The sequence below is a fragment of the Rhinoderma darwinii genome, chromosome 8, assembly GCF_050947455.1.
Source record: "Rhinoderma darwinii isolate aRhiDar2 chromosome 8, aRhiDar2.hap1, whole genome shotgun sequence".
Lineage (NCBI taxonomy): Eukaryota > Metazoa > Chordata > Amphibia > Anura > Rhinodermatidae > Rhinoderma > Rhinoderma darwinii.
In genome coordinates, this window is record NC_134694.1 from 45377723 (window position 1) to 45392925 (window position 15203).

A 15203-nucleotide genomic window follows, 5' to 3' on the forward strand; every position below is an offset into this window, starting at 1 on the left:
TTTAACGGTTGTTACATGTATTGACAGCCGTTAAAAACGGATCCATTGACTTCTATGGGGGCCGTCAGGCCGTTAAAACGGCCAAAAATAGGACATGTCCTATTTTTTGACGGCCATTATTCACGGGCCGTTAAAAAAACGGCCGTGTGAATGCACCCATAGAACATCATTGTTCTGAAAACGGCCATGTGAAAGCCGTTAAAAGGACGGCCATCACATGGCCGTTTTTCACTGTCGTGTGAAAGAGGCCTTAAAGTCCTTCATCTTTTGGATTTTCTCCCTGACATCCCGGAGTGCTACCTACATTTTTGCTTTGTGAATAACAGGACATTAGCCAGTGTCTTTAGGCGTGCACCCATCCCATATTTGCTTTGTAGTATGGTGCTGCTCTGGACTTTTATATAATATACGTTAGAGGTTTAGAATTACCTAAACTCACTTTGTATGGAAGCATTGTTATACAGTGATTTCCAGTATACGCAGTGGCTTTCATTTCCAGTGATTCAAATGTAATAGTAGTACAACCCCAGTACCCCAGTGGTGGCAGCTGCATCTTTTAATCCTTAGCGAATATTTTACGCTCCATAGTTTTGACAATTGAATTAAGCCCCAGTCTTCTGATAAAAGGAATACAAAATCATAGCTGCCAACAGTCCCGAATTTGCCTGGACTATCACGGCAACTGCCACATTCAAATGTATCTGTACATTTTATTTTGCCGAGTCGCAATAGATCAAGTATAGCAAGTGGATGTGCAGTCCCAGTTTTCTTTTCTCGCTTGTGGAACTATCTACTGGGAGCGATGCGTGGCAATGTCTACTGGGAGCGATGCGTGGCAATGTCTACTGGGAGCGATGCGTGGCAATGTCTACTGGGAGCGATGCGTGGCAATGTCTACTGGGAGCCCTGCGTGGCAATGTCTACTGGGAGCCCTGCGTGGCAATGTCTACTGGGAGCCCTGCGTGGCAATGTCTACTGGGAGCCCTGCGTGGCAATGTCTACTGGGAGCCCTGCGTGGCAATGTCTACTGGGAGCCCTGCGTGGCAATGTCTACTGGGAGCCCTGCGTGGCAATGTCTACTGGGAGCCCTGCGTGGCAATGTCTACTGGGAGCCCTGCGTGGCAATGTCTACTGGGAGCCCTGCGTGGCAATGTCTACTGGGAGCCCTGCGTGGCAATGTATACTGGGAGCCCTGCGTGGCAATGTCTACTGGGAGCCCTGCGTGGCAATGTCTACTGGGAGCCCTGCGTGGCAATGTCTACTGGGAGCCCTGCGTGGCAATGTCTAATGGGGGCGGTGTGGACCACCATCTACAAGGGGCACTGAGTGTGGCACTATCTTTTCTGGTTTTCACACTGGTTTTCACACTGCCAGTAGTGGCCAGCACATATAGTCTAGCCCTAGTGATAAAGTGAGACCTCACCTTCCTGTATACAACCAGAGGTGGCAGCTGCATATTTTGATCCTTAGCAAATATTTTACGCTCCATAGTTTTGATTATGAATAAGTGTCTCCCACTGCAACAATGGAAATTAGCCCCAGTCTTCTGATAAAAGGAATACAAAATCATAGCTGCTGGCCACCATAGTAGTTGTCAGCCAAACTAGTGCAGAAATTTTTGTTCCTTTATTTGCATGCAGAAATTTTGGAAAGAAGGCCACGCCTCGCTAGCCACACCCAAAAGGATAAGCCACACCCACCAAAGACACCACTCCCCAAGTGTCCCTGGGGAAAAAATCTAATGTTGGCATCGATGCAAGATCTCTTTAGTTTAAATTACAAACTGCTGTTTATGGAACACTCCAGTGAATTGACATTTTCTTTCCCAGGACAATAGGACTATAAAGGCACTATAAATGTAATGCTATTTCTGAGCCATAACTATGAGTGATCCTAATCACAAACTATAAATTAAACAGGTCTGAGTGTATGCAATCCCTCAAACACAAAGGGCAACTAGACTGTTAATGCTTTACGGACTTTAAGGACTATGTAATTCCCCAGTGGGTCTAATTTTGGATACATCAGGACAATAGGATCATTTTAGGACTACAAGTCCCATGCAGCCTCTGAGGTTCAAAGAAAATTGTTCCCAATCACAAGTGACAAACTAAGCAGGTTTGACCCTATAGGACTACAAGTCCAACGCTGCCTTGAGGTTTACAGAGGACCGTTTCTAATTATAAACGATAAACTAAACTAAGTTTAATCCCTTAGGACTACAAGTCCCAAGCTCCCTCTGAGGTTTAAAGAGGATTGTTTTCAATTACATACGACAAACTAAGTAAGTTTGACCCTATGCAATTTTTCAGACAACAGGGCATTTAGATTGCAATAGGACTACAAGTTTCATGATTCGCTTTAAAGGGCAAAGATTCTAATTCTAAACAATTGAAACTACTCCTTGACAGGGACTCTCAGAAGAAAATTTACTGGTTTGTTTTTTGTGTTTTCCCTCCATTGTCTCAAGAGGGGAATATTAAATGCCAAAAAGTAAGCAGACTACTTTGATGAAGAAGGAAGCTCGCATGATAGTGAACCTGGGGAATCCCAAAGAGAACATAGATTCGGTTATCGCTTCAGCTGAGGGTTGATCACTAAGATGGAAAAAAATGTTTCAGCGCTTCCATACATAATTTCAACAGGATTTAAAATAGATTGCGTCAGATAATAAAAAATATCTATCTTCCTTAGGGATTTGTGTTGCAGACCTTGAGGTACAATCAATAAAAGTGATTGATAACCATAATGCTCCCCTGGACAATACTTGGAAACTGGGAGAGAAGAAAGACCGGGTAAATTAAAACTGATCGATTTGGAAGACCGTAAATCGGAGAAATAACTTAAGACTAAGAGGCAGTCCCGAGTCTATTAAGGATGATCAATTGAACGTTTCCTGTGGGAACTTATGGTAGCAGTCCTACCGGAAACAACAGAATTGGATTTGAAAATAGACCCAGAACCATTCTGAGTCCATAGTATCAGAAAGGTTAAAAAATGCACCTCCAAACCCGACAAGAGATGCGATTGGGAGAGTTCACTTCTTCCAAATACAGGAAGATTTAATCAAAGGCTTAAAAAAAATAACCAAGAGCTTCCAGAGAAATGTAAGCATATTTTGATCCTTCAGGATCTATCAACCATGACATTAGCCAAACGGCGAAAATTCAGGGACGTTACCACAGCACTTCAAACCGCAGGGATCCGACACAGCTGAAGGTTTCCGGTTAGCCTGTGTATTTATAAAGATGGTATTATGTTTAACTGCATTACTACAAAAATGGCACAGGAATGGTGTTGTACATGGGGACTAATTCTCTAACTGATAGTAAACTGAACAAGGTCCTCCAATAAAGCTGTACAGAGACTGGCAGAATAAATTATGAAGAAGACGAAAAAGGGGAAGGAAAGAGAGAAGGGAAGGGAGGAGACATGGAGGAAGAACAGGGGGAGAAAAACAAAAAGGAAAAATGGGAGAGAGAGGGAAGTGGTAGAAAGGGGGAAAAAAAAAAAAAGAATAGGCAAAAGGAGAGGGAAGAAGGGAGAGAGAAAGGGAAGGAAAAAGATAAGGAACTTGGAGAAATGTGGAAGAGAGGAAACAATTCAATATTATACTACAGAAAACCAAGAATGAAGTGGGAATGAGTTTTTTCTGCTTGTAGTTATTTTCCTTTTTTTCAATTTTTTTATTCCTTTCCTCTAAGGCTCCATGCACATGACCGTGCCCGTAATTACGACCCGTAATTACGGGCACGGCCGGCCGCGGGCTGCTGGCCATTTTTACGGGCCGTGCTCCTATTATAAAGTATAGGAACACGGTCCGTAAAATAAGAAAATAGGACATGCCCTATTTTTTTGGGCCGGTTTCTACGGCACGGACACCCTCCCGTAGGCATACGGGAAGGTGTCCGTCGGCCATAGAAATGAATGGGACCGTAATTACAGTCCGTAATTACGGGCGATTTTATGGTAGTGTGCATGGAGCCTAAGTGTTCTTACATTGCGCTTTTTCTGCTCTCTCTTGCTAAAAAGGCAGGCATCAATAAACCTGCAGCCACCATGATTAATGGGGCTGGTAAAAGAAGTGTGGGATATCCTTCACGTGTAGGAGGGAAAAAAATATATTTTTCATACAAATTTTGTTTGTTTTTCGCTTTTTCTTTTATCATCATCTTAGCCACATGTCCAAAGTAGTAAAGGAAATTCAGTGGGTTCTAACAGATACTGGCGTGGGGAGAATATGTATATTTAGATCTTCAAACCAATTTATTTTATGGGTTGAATTATTTTTCATTAACCCCTTCCCTCTTTGGCCACTTTTGACCTTCATGACAGAGCCTCATTTTTCAAATCTGACATGTTTCACTTTATGTGGTAATAACTCCGGAATGCTTTTACCTATCCAAGCGATTCTGAGATTGCTTTCTCGTGACACATTGGACTTTGTTACTGGCAAAATTTGCCCGATACATTCAATATTTAATTGTGAAAAACACCAAAATTTTGCGAAAAATTGCAAAAATTAGCATTTTTCTCAATTTAAATGTATCTGCTTCTAAGACAGGCAGTTATACCACACAAAAATGTTGCTAACTAACATCCCCCATATGTCTACTTTAGATTGGCATCGTTTTTTGATCATCATTTTATTTTTCTAGGACGTTACAAGGCTTCGAACTTTAGCAGCAATTTCTCACATTTTCAAGAAAATTTCAAAATATTAGATATTAGAAACCGCCAATAAGTCACCCCATTTTAAAAACTGCACCCCTCAAAGTATTCAAAACAGCATTTAGAAAGTTTCTTAACTCTTTAGACATTGCGCAGGAATTAAGGCAAAGTAGAGGTGAAATTTACAAAGTTCATTATTTTTTTCCAGAAATTCATTTTTAATCCATTTTTTTTGTACCACAGAAGGTTTTACCCAAGAAATACAACTCAATATTTATTGCCCAGGTTCTGCAGTTTTAGGAAATATCCCACATGTGGCTTTAGTGTGCTACTGGATTGAAGCACCGGCCTCAGAAGCAAAGGAGCACCTGGTAGATTTTGTGCCTCCTTTTTATTAGAATATATTTTAGGCACCATGTCAGCTTTGAACAGGTCTTGTGGAACTAAAACAGTGGAAACCCCCCAAAAGTGACCCCATTTGGGAAACTACACCCCTCGAGGAATTTATTTAGTGGTGTAGCAAGCATTTTGACCGGCCAGTTCTTTTGTAAAAAATTTTGGAACTAGGCCATGAAAATTAAAATCTACATTTTTTCAAATAAAATGTAGGTTTAGCTAATTTTTTTCATTTCCACAAGGACTAAAGGAGAAAAAGCACCATAAAATTGGTAAAGAAATTTCTCCCGAGTAAAACAATACCTCACATGTGGTCATAAACGGCTGTTTGGACACACGGCGAGGCTGAGAAGGGAAAGAGCGCCATTTGGCTTTTGGAACTCAAATTTAGCAGGAATGGTTTGCGGAGGTCATGTCACATTTGCAAAGCCCCTGAGGGGACAAAACAGTGGAAACCCCCAACAAGTGACCCCATTTTGGAAACTACACCCCATGAGGAAATTATCTAGGGGTATAGTGAGCAGTTTGACCCCACAGGTGTTTTACAGAACTTATTGGAAGTAGGCCGTAAAAATGAAAATTTAAATTTTTTCAAAGAAAATGTAGGTTTAGGTATTTTTTTTTTCATTTCCACAAGGACTGAAGGAGAAAAAGCACCATAAAATTTGTAAAGCAACTTCTCCCGGGTAATATACCCCACATGTGATCACAAACATCTGTTTGGACACACGGTAGGGCTCAGAATGGAACTAGCAACATTTGGATTTTGGAATGGTTTCTGGGCGCCATGTCACATTTGCTGAGCCCCTGTAGTACCAGTAGAGTGGAAACACCCCAAAAGTGACTCCATTTGAGAAACTGCACCCCCTGTGGAATCATCTAGGGGTATAGTGAAAATTTTGATCCCAAAAGGTTTTTTGATGAATTAGAATTAAACCATGAAAATGAAAAATAATTTTTTTTTTCCAACAAGATGTAGTTTTAGATCAACATTTTACATTTTTCATTTTTACAAGGAATAAAGAAAAAGCACATCAACATTTGTAAAGTAATTTCTCCCGAGTACGGTAACACCCCATATGTGGTTATAATCAGCTGTTTACGTATATGGGAGCATTCAGAAGAAAAGGAGCGGTATTTATCTTTTGGAGCGTAGATTTTGCTGGAATGGTTTGCGGACGCCATGTTGCATTTGCAAAACCACTGATGTACCAAACAAAAGATACCCCGTTTTAGAAATTACACCCCTAAAGGCATTTATCAAGGGGTGTAGTGAGAATTTAGACTCCACAGGTGTTTTTCAGAAATGAATACGCAGTGGATGGTGCAAAGTGAAAATTGCAATTTTTCCACTCATCTGCCTATTCACCGCACACGATGTTGTGCCCCTAGAGAATGTTACCCCATAAATTGTTAAGCGGGTTCTCCCGGGTATGGTAATGCCTTACTTGTGGCCATAAATTGCTGTTTGGGCACACTATAGGGCTAAGAAGGAAAATACCGCCATTTTGAGCATGGATTTTGCTTGGTAATAGTTCTGTTTGGGGTTTTGCTGGTATTTCCGTTTATAATGTGGTGGCATATGTAATCTGTGCGGAGAACATCAGGGCATAATAAGAGGGTATAATAATGGGGTAAATAATACAATTATCCATAGATGTGTGTTACGCTGTGAAGCGATCAGTTATGCGCAGTCCGATGTCACACTGATTAACGGTTTTCTTTCTTATCCCCCTTTTGTAACGCTCTGCACCTTTTGGGGACTTTTTCTCCTTCGTAGTTTGGGAAATATTGCTGGGAAAGTTTTGCGCTGGTATAATACGGGCGCCCTCGCTTCCAGCGGATGTGCCATGTCCCTTCCCTTTCCTAGTTCCTATATACTAGGGCCCTGAAACTGAAGGAATGTTCCCCTCCGGCCTGCGCATTGAGATGTTTTTTTATCACCGCATTACTAGTGCCGTAACTTTTTTGTTTTTCAGTTGATTGAGCGGTGTGCGGGCTTGTTTGTTGCGAGACGGGCTGTAGATTTTATTGGTACCATTTTAGAACACATACGACTTTTTGATCACTTTTTATTTCATTTTTTGGTAAAGGAAATTACCAAAAACAAGCAATTCTGGAATCGTTTTTTATTGGTTTTTTTTCGGCATCTACAGTGCACCCTAAATTACATGTTAGCTTTTTTCTGCGGGTCGATACGATTACGGCGATACCAAATTTATATATAGTTTTTTTAATGTATTGCGGCTTTTGCACAATAAAATCACTTTTTTTATAAAATCATTTGTTTTCTGTGTCGCCATATTCTAAGACACATAACTTTTTTATTTTTGCGTACACAAAGCGGTGTCAGGGATTATTTTTTGCGGGACGGATTGCCGTTTTTATTAGTACTATTTTGGAGTAAATGTGACTTTTTGATCACTTTTTATAGCATTTTTTGGAATAAAATGTGACCTAAAAACAAAGATTCTGGCGTTGTTTTTCATGGTTTTTTTTTACGGCGTTCGCCTTGCGGGATAAATTACATAATTGTTTTGTAGATTGGGTCGTTACGGACGCGGCGATACCAATTATGTATAGTTGTTTTAATTTTTACGGTTTTTCCCATAATAAAAGACTTACTATGGGAAAGAAGTCAGTTTAGCTTAATTTTTATTTGAAATGTGTGTGTTTTTATTGTTTTACCACATTTTTATTATCTTTTTTTTTTACTTTTTTGACTTGTCCCACTAGGGGACTTGAGGGCCTGATGCCCCGATCGCTACTCTAATACACTGCACTACATACGTAGTGCAGTGTATTAGCGCGATCAGTTATTCACTGACAGCAAGCCTATGAGGACGCGCCGCAGGCGGGTCCTCATCGGCTCCCGTACAAGGCAGACTCGGACGCCATTTTCTGGTGTCCGATTGCCACAGCAACCCAGCGACTGCATCACTGGGTTGCCGGTCGAGTGAAAAACCTATCAGATGCTGCGCTCTATTGAGCGCAGCATCTGAGGGGTTAATCAGCCGGATCGGAGAATAGCTCCGGTCCTGGCAGTTACAGGAGGGTGCCAGCTGTATAATACAGCTGTCACCCCGCGGTGATGGTGCCGGCTCTGCTTCTGAGCCCGCACCATCACTGCGACGTAACTGTACTGCGCTTTGCGGGAAGCACCTCCCGACAGCGCCATACATGTACGGCGGATGTCGGGAAAGGGTTAAAGGTCAACGAATCTCTCTGTGATAAACCAGTCTTTGGGGGAAGTAATATTCTTCATTTTCATGTTGTGAATCAATCTCCCATGCCATCAATAAAAAGGAGAGGTGTTAGAAGTTATGTTTTAAAATCTATGAATCAGGTAAATGTCCCTGACTGTGGAGGGATAATCAGGATGTCCTTTTCCAGAGACATAATCAAATTAGTTTGCATGTCAACACAAGGACCAAATTTGTCTGTGGGGCTCCCATCACACTTGGTTGCTAATAAAGTCAATGCTGGGGAAGCCAGACTCCAGTTCCCACATGTCTACAGAAAATGCTGTATGAGACAAAGGAAATATAATCCTTCAAAGCCCTCCTGTCATAATTAATTTTGTATATAACCCAGCTAGGAGTATATGATCCAGGAACTCAGGCGCTCCTTGGGTCTCAAGCGCAGGGATTCTCAGCCATGAGAAAACCCAGAACTGAATGTATGTTAAAATTATTAATATTTCATAGTCATGTTTGGTATGCCAAGGTTGGTAAATATGCCCGGGAACTTGTTGGACATAGTATCTTGCTAGAAGATTCATATAAGGAGTTATGACCAATTTAGAATTGTGTCCAATTGTGGCAACTTTCCGTTTTGCATGCAATTAGCCAACCTCCTCCGACCTGACCCAGAGGAGGGATGAGGGGTCTTGTTTGGACCCTTTATAATGGCATACCAAGAAATAGACAGTGTCAGAACACAGGAGATGCAACCGCATTGCAGTTCTGTCCACCTTCACGCTGTTCTCCTCAGCGGAATCTCTAACCGTTCAAATACGGAATAGGTCTGTTATTCTTAGCTTTAGGCCTGATTTACACGAGCGTGTGCGTTTTGCGCGCGCAAAAAACGCCACGTTTTGCGCGCGTTTGTATTGCGTATGCACTGCGTATACGCAGCCTTGTTGCGTTTTAAACGCGCGCACGACTAGCGTTTGCATCGCGCGTAAAAAACGCAGAGGGGATTAGTGGGACGCCCGCCTACAAATAGGCCAGCTGGCCCAACCCCTGCTTGCTGGTAGAAATCTGTTTGCAACCTTATTTCCGCCTCTGCAGAAACCACAGTGTTTGTTTTTCCCTTCAAATTGGAATCGCTTTGACACCCAACTATTATGGCTTCGCCAGCACTGGCGCGTGTGCTTCTTCTCTGGATGATCTCACGTCGGTTTGGCCAGCGCCGACACATGCTGCAGCACCACACGCCTGGAAGAAGTCGCATTTGGGTTCATCCACTTGTGGCCCAACGTACAATAAAAGGGCATTTCCATACCCTGTTTGAGGACTTACGCCGGCATCCCGACAAATTTCGAGCCTTCTGCCGCATGTCTGTGGCCACATTTGACCTTCTGCTTGAGCAAACTCGCTCTGGTCTCACCTACCAGAATACCAACATGAGACGCTGCATTTCGCCCGAGGAACGTCTGCTTGTGACCTTGAGGTATGTATGAAGCTGCTATAACTTAGTCCATGCCACTGTCTGCTTCACCAGCCCCCCACTAACATGTGTTCTTCCTTTCTTTTTCTCTTTCTCTTTATTTTCTAGATTTCTGGCCACAGGCAATAGTTATCATTCGTTGCATTTTGAATTTCTTTTGGGAGTGACCACCATTTCCTTAATTGTCATATCCACCAGTGTCGTGTTGTGGCAGAGGTTAAAGAGTACGGTCATGCCTCAGCCCACGACAGAACAGTGGCTAAGTATTTCAGAGGGATTTCTTAGAGCTACTGAATTTCCAAATTGCATTGGTGCCCTTGACGGCAAACACATTCGTGTGAGAAAGCCCCCACGCAGTGGCTCGCAATACTATAACTACAAGCAGTATTTTTCTATGGTATTGTTAGCCTTGGCGGACACTAATTATTGTTTCACTATTGTTGACATTGGCTCGTATGGAAGCTCGGCAGATGCACGCATATTCCGTACATCAAGAATGGGGAAGCGACTCGTGAATAGGCGACTGGGGTTGCCGGAACCCTCCATCCTCCCGGGCTCCAGCGGGCCCCCAATCCCGTATGTAATCGTGGCAGATGAGGGGTTTGCACTCACAAGGCAAGTCATGCGTCCCTTTGCAAGAAGGGGCTTGGATGACCGTAGGCGCATGTTCAATCTCCGCCTGGGCCGAGCTCGGCGATGTGTGGAATGCGCCTTTGGCATTATGTCGAACAGGTGGCGTGTCTTTCTGTCAACAATGCAATTGTCCATGCAGAATGTCACACGTGTTATACAAGCGGGTGTGTTCTGCATAACTTCTGCCGCATTAATGATGCAAACTTTGATGCTGACTATATCCTAACACATGCAGACACCACTGACAATGTCCCGGTGATTCCTCTCGGCCGATCGGTCTCCTCCGGCCTTCGAGTTCGTGATACTTTGGCGGCATATTTTGAGTGCCCATCTGGACCAGCACCGTGGGGGGCTGATGACCTTTGAAGGGGTGAATGTTCTTTTGAGGCTTCACTACCCACGTGAGATGTGGCCTTTTTTTGTTTTGATTATTTTGGTGGTTGGGGTTGGGGTAGGGACTCGCAAAACATGAGGACCCTTGACGCGGGTTGCGAGCTTATATCTCTCGGGGTTTGAGCAGGACTTTACACAGTTGCCGACTTACTTTCCCCATATATCCTGTTGTGCGGACTCCAGTTAGGGAAGTCCAATTGCAAGTGTACTTATTTTGCTTCGGGGCCCATGGCAGGACCTAAACTTTGCAATCCCTTTCAAGCCATGTCAAACCCCGAGAGATTAACTAAAACCTCATATCACATGGCCATGCATTGGTCCAAAAGGCCAGAAGTGTGTGAGAGTGTAGGCAAAGGAAATGTGTGGCAAACCTTGTGTTGTGTGGTCTAAATGATTAATAAAACGAAATCAAACCATTAACCATGAATATTTTTATTTTCGGATTAGGACCAATCCCAAATTTTGGGCACAAAAACTTAGACACCAACATGGTGTAACGAAATACAAAATAAAAACATGATCCCACAACAAATGTGGCCAGGCCTGCACCACACACAACAGTGCCGTCCAAATATATTGGCACCAACACACTCAGAGGTGTTGGTATAGTTGTCCTGGGGAGGCATATGCCTGCATTTCAGCACCACTATGCTGGACCTGGAGCTGGGTAGGTTGTTCCTGGCCAGCATAGTGGTGCTGATGTGGTGGGTGGAATGTGGGCCCTGCGAAGTGGGGAGCCATAGGGCGCATGTATGGATGCGGCCGGCCCATCTGGGGAACAGGGTGGAATTGGCCAGGCACCTGGGCCGTGGGTGGCGGCATGTAATTATTTCGCCACTGCTCTATTGCCGTGAAACACATATGGGGATTGTGTGGCGGTCTGCAAGCGTCGATCAATGTGACGATCGACGCCTGCAGACGGCCCATAAGGTCCATCGGCACCAGGCGTAGGAGGGGGACAATGCTGCGGCCGAAGGCATCATTCCCATCCTCCTCTGCGGCTCGCCTGAGATAGTCCAGTACCCGCGTATCCACCTGGGCAGATGTGGAGGGCTGTGGGGCACGAACACGCCGACTGCGGGCTCGCACGGGCCGCTCCTGGGCTGGAGAGGCAACCGGCCGTTCTGACTGGCCTGGTGCGGGCTCCTGGGGTGTCGGCTCGGGGCTGGGTGGCAGGATATTGGGAGCAGGGGGTTCGGCCACAGACTCCCCCACGTCAGTCTCCTCTGCTGTGTCCTCCAAATTGTCGGTGGTTCTACAAGGAGCAAAAAAATTATGAGTACAATATCTAACATTGCCCACAACAACACGTTGGCAGACAGGACCTTGGCAAACACACATTACACTCATGCAACGGCATAAACGCTTACGTGCGCATATCCATGATGTCCTTCAGGAACATCAGCTGCTTAGTATAAATGTAGGGCCGTTTGCGAGATGCCCCATCTCCGCTGCGTCCCTGGTCACCCATCTCTCGCCTGAATTGATCACGGCAGCTCCGCCACCGTGTCTTGATATCTTGGACTGTTGGATGTAACAAAAACATAACACACCATCAGAACTATCACCTCTCACTTCAAAATGAAGGGCCCTGCAATGGCAATGCGGTGGGACGTGGGGAAGCACCTGCTCCACCAAAGTTTCTCGTGCTAATGAGCGCAATACACATACAGGGCCCAGGTTCTCGATAGGCATGACAGGCATTGACAGAAAATGCCAGGTACTCACCCAACCGAGTGCGGTCCCGGGTTCGGCCAGTCTCCCACTCTTGCCCAAAGAGGTTTTTGGCCACCAACTCCCATGCGTCCTCCTTCACCGTCCTGTTATGATACTCCTCACATCTGGTATCCCATATCGCTGGATGCTCCTGGACAAAAAGTATGAGGCGCTCCACATCCATCCCACGCGGCATGGCTGTAGTATGGCTGTGAAACGCTCAAAAATATCCGCACACAACTCTCCTGGCACTGGCTAGACTTGCCCCCTCGCACTTGAAAGGCAGGCACTTCCTGGTTTGGAGTAGCTTTGTGTAGCTTTATAGACTAATTAGAATGGACATAACAGCTCTTGCGTGTTTTTCGCGCATGCAACGCAGGACCGTCTGTGTGGCATGCGTTGTTTTCACGCACCCATTGAAGTCAATGGGTGCGTGTTGCGTGAAAAACGCTAGAATATAGAACATGTCGTGAGTTTTACGTAACGCACTCACGCAGCACAAAATTCACGCATCGTCTAAACAGCCCCATAGACTATTATAGGTGCGTACGACACGCGTGAAAAGCACGCGCGTCGCACGCGCGTATAATACGCCCGTGTAAATGAGGCCTTATTCCCTTTTCTTTTGTAACTATTTTGCTTATATGTATGTCATTTTTATTACCAAATTTTTGTAACCTTTTTTGTAAGCACTGTACGTTCATATAATAAACCTTAAAAGGCAAGGTGTCGCAAAAAATTTTTTTTTATATATAATATTGCTTTTAGTGTGTTATTAAAATAAAATTTTATTTGTGTTTTACTTTTTTCTAACATTTACTTCTCTATGGGGGGATGCCATTTATTTTTTCATCTCTGTATGTGTCGATTAACGACACATACAGAGATGGAATACGACAGCTACAGTGCATAGGAGTCAATGAACAACTCCCGTCTATTGTATCTGCTCTCTGGCTCTGTACTGCGCAGACGCAGGTCAGAGTCACCCAGCAGAGCAGCTGTTTGCAGGGAGATGGCAGGTGCCATCATGAAGACCAGCTGCACTGCAGGTAAGGTGTGTGTCTCTGTCTGTCCCTCTCTCTCACAGACCGCCGCTCTCGTGACCCCCGACGGGCCCCCGCCCCTCCCGACGGCCCACCCTCCCCCGACGGGCCCCCCTGTAGTCGTGCAGGAGACTCTGTATAAAAGGACATTATGTAACTGTCCTGGGAAAGCTGGGTGAAACAATATGCCCGCTGTTAGTGTGGTACCCAGCTTTCCCAGACCCCTGAACGATAAATCTCTCTTGTTGTGCTGATACCGAGAGGTTCATTAGTCACATTCCCAAACAGTCTCAGTACAACTAGAGAGATTTACCGTTCAGGGGTCTGGGAAAGCTGGGTGACCACCATTACCCCTCCTACTGGAGTGTGAGAGGTTCATTAGTCACATCCCCAAACACACTCCAGTAGGAGGGGTAATGGTTGTCACCCAGCTTTCCCAGAAGCAGATATAACCAGGAAAGGGCTGGATGGACGGGCTGAGGGTGCACAGGGTTTTTGGTGATCCCCCTCTGTCATGTGATTGGACCTAGGTTACCGGTTCTGATGCAGACGGGGTTCATGTGACTATAAATCTGTCCATAACAATAGACAATTCACTCAGGACAAGCCCTGCCCTAGTGCCGTAGTTGTATGGTTCTGTCTGCAGTGATGGCGGTGGGTGGCTCTGACACCCGCCTCCCCCGTTGGGTCATCTCAGAGCAGAAGGGGTGTCCGGATTGCAGACACAGCGCCGCACCTGTCCTCAGGTTGTGTCTGGTATTGCAGTTCACCTCCATTGAAGTGAATAGGACAGAGCTGTAATACCACACACGACCTGAGGACAGGTGCGGCACCAAGTTTTCCTGGACAACGTACGTGTGTGTGTGTGTGTGTGTGTGTGTGTGTGTGTGTGTGTGTGGGCGCCGCTGATAGTTCACAGCCGCTTATCAGCTGTTTTGAAGAATCAGCGGCGAGCACCCCACAACACACACACGCAAAATCAAGCGTTTTTTGCACGTAAAAAACGTGTCAAATACACGGCGTGTGAACCGATCAACTGAAAAGTCATTCACTTCACTTTCATCATTCTAAGGATATGTTCACACACAATGTTTACAGCTGAAAAATCGGAAGCAGAACGCCTACAAGCATCTGCCCATTGGTTTCAATGGGAAATATGGCGTTCTGTTCCCACAGGGCGTTTTGTAGGTGGTCGTTTTCCAAAAGCGGCATGTAAAAAGACGCCCACCAAAATGAAGTGCACATCACTTCTTGAGACGTTTTTGGAGACGTTTTTCATTGACTTTATAGAAAAACAGCTCCAAAAACAGCCGTTAAACGAGAGTTTGATTAAATAATGGCTGAAAATCAGGATCTGGTTTCCCTTTGTTTAGTAAGCGTGTGAACATACACTTAGCCTTTTGGTGTGTCCTATAACTTCTGCCAGCTGCAGAATCACACCCAAAATGACTGCCGGACACTGCTTAGCAATTTGAAGACACCTTTTCCTGGCTTGTGGGAGGGGGGGGGTGAGATTCCCTCCCATATTTACAGCAGCTGTGAGTCAGGTTGCTTTGCCTTATTCACCTTGCTGTAATTCTGGGAAGTGCTCCCCCTGGTGGCGAACATAGGAAAACATGTCAAATTAATTTTTAATACTTTCCACCATATGGAAGAAAAAAAATAAAATACAGCAAAAAT

At 44.7% G+C, this 15203-nt stretch overlaps 2 protein-coding genes across 2 annotated transcripts in view; both read right to left on the reverse strand.

Moving 5' to 3' along the window:
• GLA (galactosidase alpha) overlaps nucleotides 1–15203 on the reverse strand; it is a 290628-nt gene that overhangs the window by 219088 nt on the left and 56337 nt on the right. The gene's annotated exons all lie outside the window — the stretch shown is intronic.
• LOC142658918 (uncharacterized) lies at nucleotides 11234–12676 on the reverse strand. The gene is made up of 3 exons (XM_075834526.1): nucleotides 12493–12676; nucleotides 12135–12288; nucleotides 11234–12019 (listed from the first exon to the last, which is right to left on the reverse strand). Exons 1-3 carry the CDS (start codon nucleotides 12674–12676, stop codon nucleotides 11356–11358), a joined length of 1002 nt encoding a protein of 333 aa, XP_075690641.1. The 3' UTR covers nucleotides 11234–11355.

Excerpts from the sequence above, each read along its gene's own strand:
- LOC142658918 (XM_075834526.1), bottom strand. The coding sequence starts at position 12,676 with ATGCCGCGTGGGATGGATGTGGAGCGCCTCATACTTTTTGTCCAGGAG. Across the intron at positions 12,289-12,492 it reads CCGGGACCGCACTCGGTTGG|TCCAAGATATCAAGACACGG; the intron begins GTGAGTACCTGG and ends TACATCCAACAG. Across the intron at positions 12,020-12,134 it reads GACATCATGGATATGCGCAC|AACCACCGACAATTTGGAGG; the intron begins GTAAGCGTTTAT and ends TGCTCCTTGTAG.